Source organism: Sardina pilchardus, chromosome 6, assembly GCF_963854185.1.
Source record: "Sardina pilchardus chromosome 6, fSarPil1.1, whole genome shotgun sequence".
In the NCBI taxonomy this organism is placed as follows: domain Eukaryota; kingdom Metazoa; phylum Chordata; class Actinopteri; order Clupeiformes; family Clupeidae; genus Sardina; species Sardina pilchardus.
In genome coordinates this window covers 8,322,038-8,324,537 of record NC_084999.1, presented here as the reverse complement: position 1 = coordinate 8,324,537, position 2,500 = coordinate 8,322,038, and the positions used below count along the sequence as shown (strand labels likewise).

Here is a 2,500-nt window from a genome sequence, read left to right as displayed (position 1 = left end):
CACATGGACACTGTTTATTACACACTCAACATTCACATATTAATTGGCTGCTTGCAGACTCTTGAGCAACAGACTGTGTACAATAAAGTGTCTCCACCGCTGGCTTGGGAACGCACACTCTCATGCACACACACACACACACACACGCGCACAAGCTAATACAGCAGCCACCGCCTCTAGTACTCCTCCTCTGCAGTGGGCAGCCTTTGGATTAGAGCACTGTGTGTGTGACTGCATGTCAGTTTGTCATTGTGCGTGTGTGTGTGTGTGTGTGTCCTTGTCCTTGTCCTTGTCCTTCTGCAGGCGTTCCGCGGGTGACCCAGTGTAAGTTCCCCCTGCCCCTCCAGCTGGTGTGCTGTCCGACCGCACCCCTCAAGAGCGCCAAGTACAAGATCACCGTGGACACCAACAAGCCGCCCGTCAACCTCAACCAAGTCTTCCCAGGTACCCAGACCCCCCCCCCCCTCCCCTCCCCTCCCCTCCCCTCCCCCCCCCCCCTCCCCCTCCCCCTCCCCTCCCCTGGGCCGGCCTCTCCTGTGCCGCCTTCCGTGTTTGTCGTGGGGGTGAGCGTTAATTGGGTAATGAAAGGTGGTGAGGGTCGCAGGTAAACACACCACTGCAGGGTGTGTGTTCAGCCTCAGACCTGTGTGTGTGTGTGTGTGTGTGTGTGTGTGTGTGTGTGTGTGTGAGGTGACGGCCCGACGGCGGGCGCTTCAGTACTCTCTGGTGTCTGTGAGGAAGTGTCTGTGTTTTCCTACCCACACCAGTCACAGTCAAGTAGCCATGAAACCAAAACACACACACACACACACACACACACACACACATGCACACAAGCTCACCCACATACACACACATGCTAGCCTACATGTACTTTATGTGGAGTGAAGCAAACCAGAGTACCTTTTCAGCAGACCATAACGGGGTCTTACCTGCACTGTAACCCCCCCCCCCACACACACACACCCAAAATGACGGAGCATAGAAAAGCCGTGATGACAGCCTCCATAATGAACAGAGGATTTCCTTGGCAGAGGGAGTATACAAGTCAGACAGTTGGCACTGGACCAGTCTGTAGTCTCCCCCTGCCTGTCTGCTGGACCAGAGACGGACCTGCAATGTCTGCTGTGGCAAGATGAGAGCCTGAGAGGGAGGGAGGGAGAGAGAGAGAGAGGGAGAGAGAGAGAGAGAAGTCATTAAAAGAATATAGAGATGGAGAGACAGCAATATAGTTATATAGGGTGGATTGGCCGCAATATAGGGTGAGCGATATACTGTAGGGTGGAGACAAAAAAAAACAGGAAACAGGAAAATGGACAGAAGAAAAAGAGAGAGGGAGAGGTGGAAAGAGAGAGAAAATAAAGAAATGGCGATGGAGAAACAGACAGGAATATAGAGAGCAGGGGGGAAAGAAAGACAGGAAAGAAGGCTGATGACAGAGGAGAGGAGAAGAGAGGGATGAGAAGGAGAAGATCATTTGAGAGAGGACCAGTGCCTGGGACTAGACAGGAGCCATGCCTGTGTTTGGGTGGAGGTGGTGGAGGTGGAGGAGGAGGAGGAGGAGTAGGAGGGCCGGGGGCAGGTAGAGATGGCAGTAGCGGGCAGATAAGGAACAATGCCCCTGGCCTGCTGCTGCCTCTGCCGCCGCCGCCGTAGCCGCTGTTCACCTTCGCTGGCGTCCCCCTGCCGAGATAAGAGTGACAGCGGGGCCCTATCTCTGTCTGACATCCCTCCAGGGCCGCCCGCCGCGGCGTGGGAAACCCGGCCTGCGCGCACCCAGCCCCGTGTGGGAGCGTGGAGAGCCACAGCTCCCCCTCCACTGTGCGTGGAGCCTCCGGCGCAGTGGGCCACAAGCACAGGGCTGTAGGAGGGTTGCGGAGTTCATCTGCAGTCTGGGTTGCAGAAATCAACACTTGTTGTTTTTTTGTTGTTTTTTGTTGTTGTTGATTTTGCTGTTTTTTGTGGTTGAGATTGTTGAGATCTGTACTAATCTCATTTGTTCTGTGTGTGTGTGTGTGTGTGTGTGTGTGTGTGTGTGTGTGTGTGTGTGTGTGTGTGTGTGTGTGTGTGTGTGTGTGTGTGTGTGTGTGTGTCTGTGTGTGTCTGTGTGTGTCTGTGTGTGTGTGTGTGTACGTGTGTGTGTTTGGAAGAGTTTGCAGTGAAGTCTGATGACAAGGAGGGGGGAGCACTGGCCTTCCGCTTCATCACTGGCTCCAGTGTGTCTGTGCTGGCCTCCAAGTCCTCACGTGAGTATGCACACACACACACACACACACACACACACACACATACACACACACACACACACACACACACACACACACACACACACACACACATCCAGGATCTTGCTAGGGATCCTGCTACTTTTCTCACGGACGCGTGCATAGAGGAGCTTGTGATATGTTTGATATTGTCAGTCGCTAATTACAGGTGTTGGCCAACTGGAGGAAGGCTGTAAAATGGAGCTCTTGTTCTCCCCCCCCCTCTCTCTCCCTCT

The 2,500-nt window shown here is 54.0% G+C and overlaps 1 protein-coding gene across 1 annotated transcript in view; it reads left to right on the top strand.

The window, feature by feature from the left end:
- Positions 1–2,500, top strand: part of bbs9 (Bardet-Biedl syndrome 9) — a 182,488-nt gene that overhangs the window by 53,194 nt on the left and 126,794 nt on the right. The window contains exons 16-17 of the mRNA XM_062538283.1: positions 304–444; positions 2,151–2,246. Coding sequence (XP_062394267.1) covers positions 304–444; positions 2,151–2,246 — 237 coding nt within the window. The remainder of the gene's footprint in view (positions 1–303; positions 445–2,150; positions 2,247–2,500) is intronic.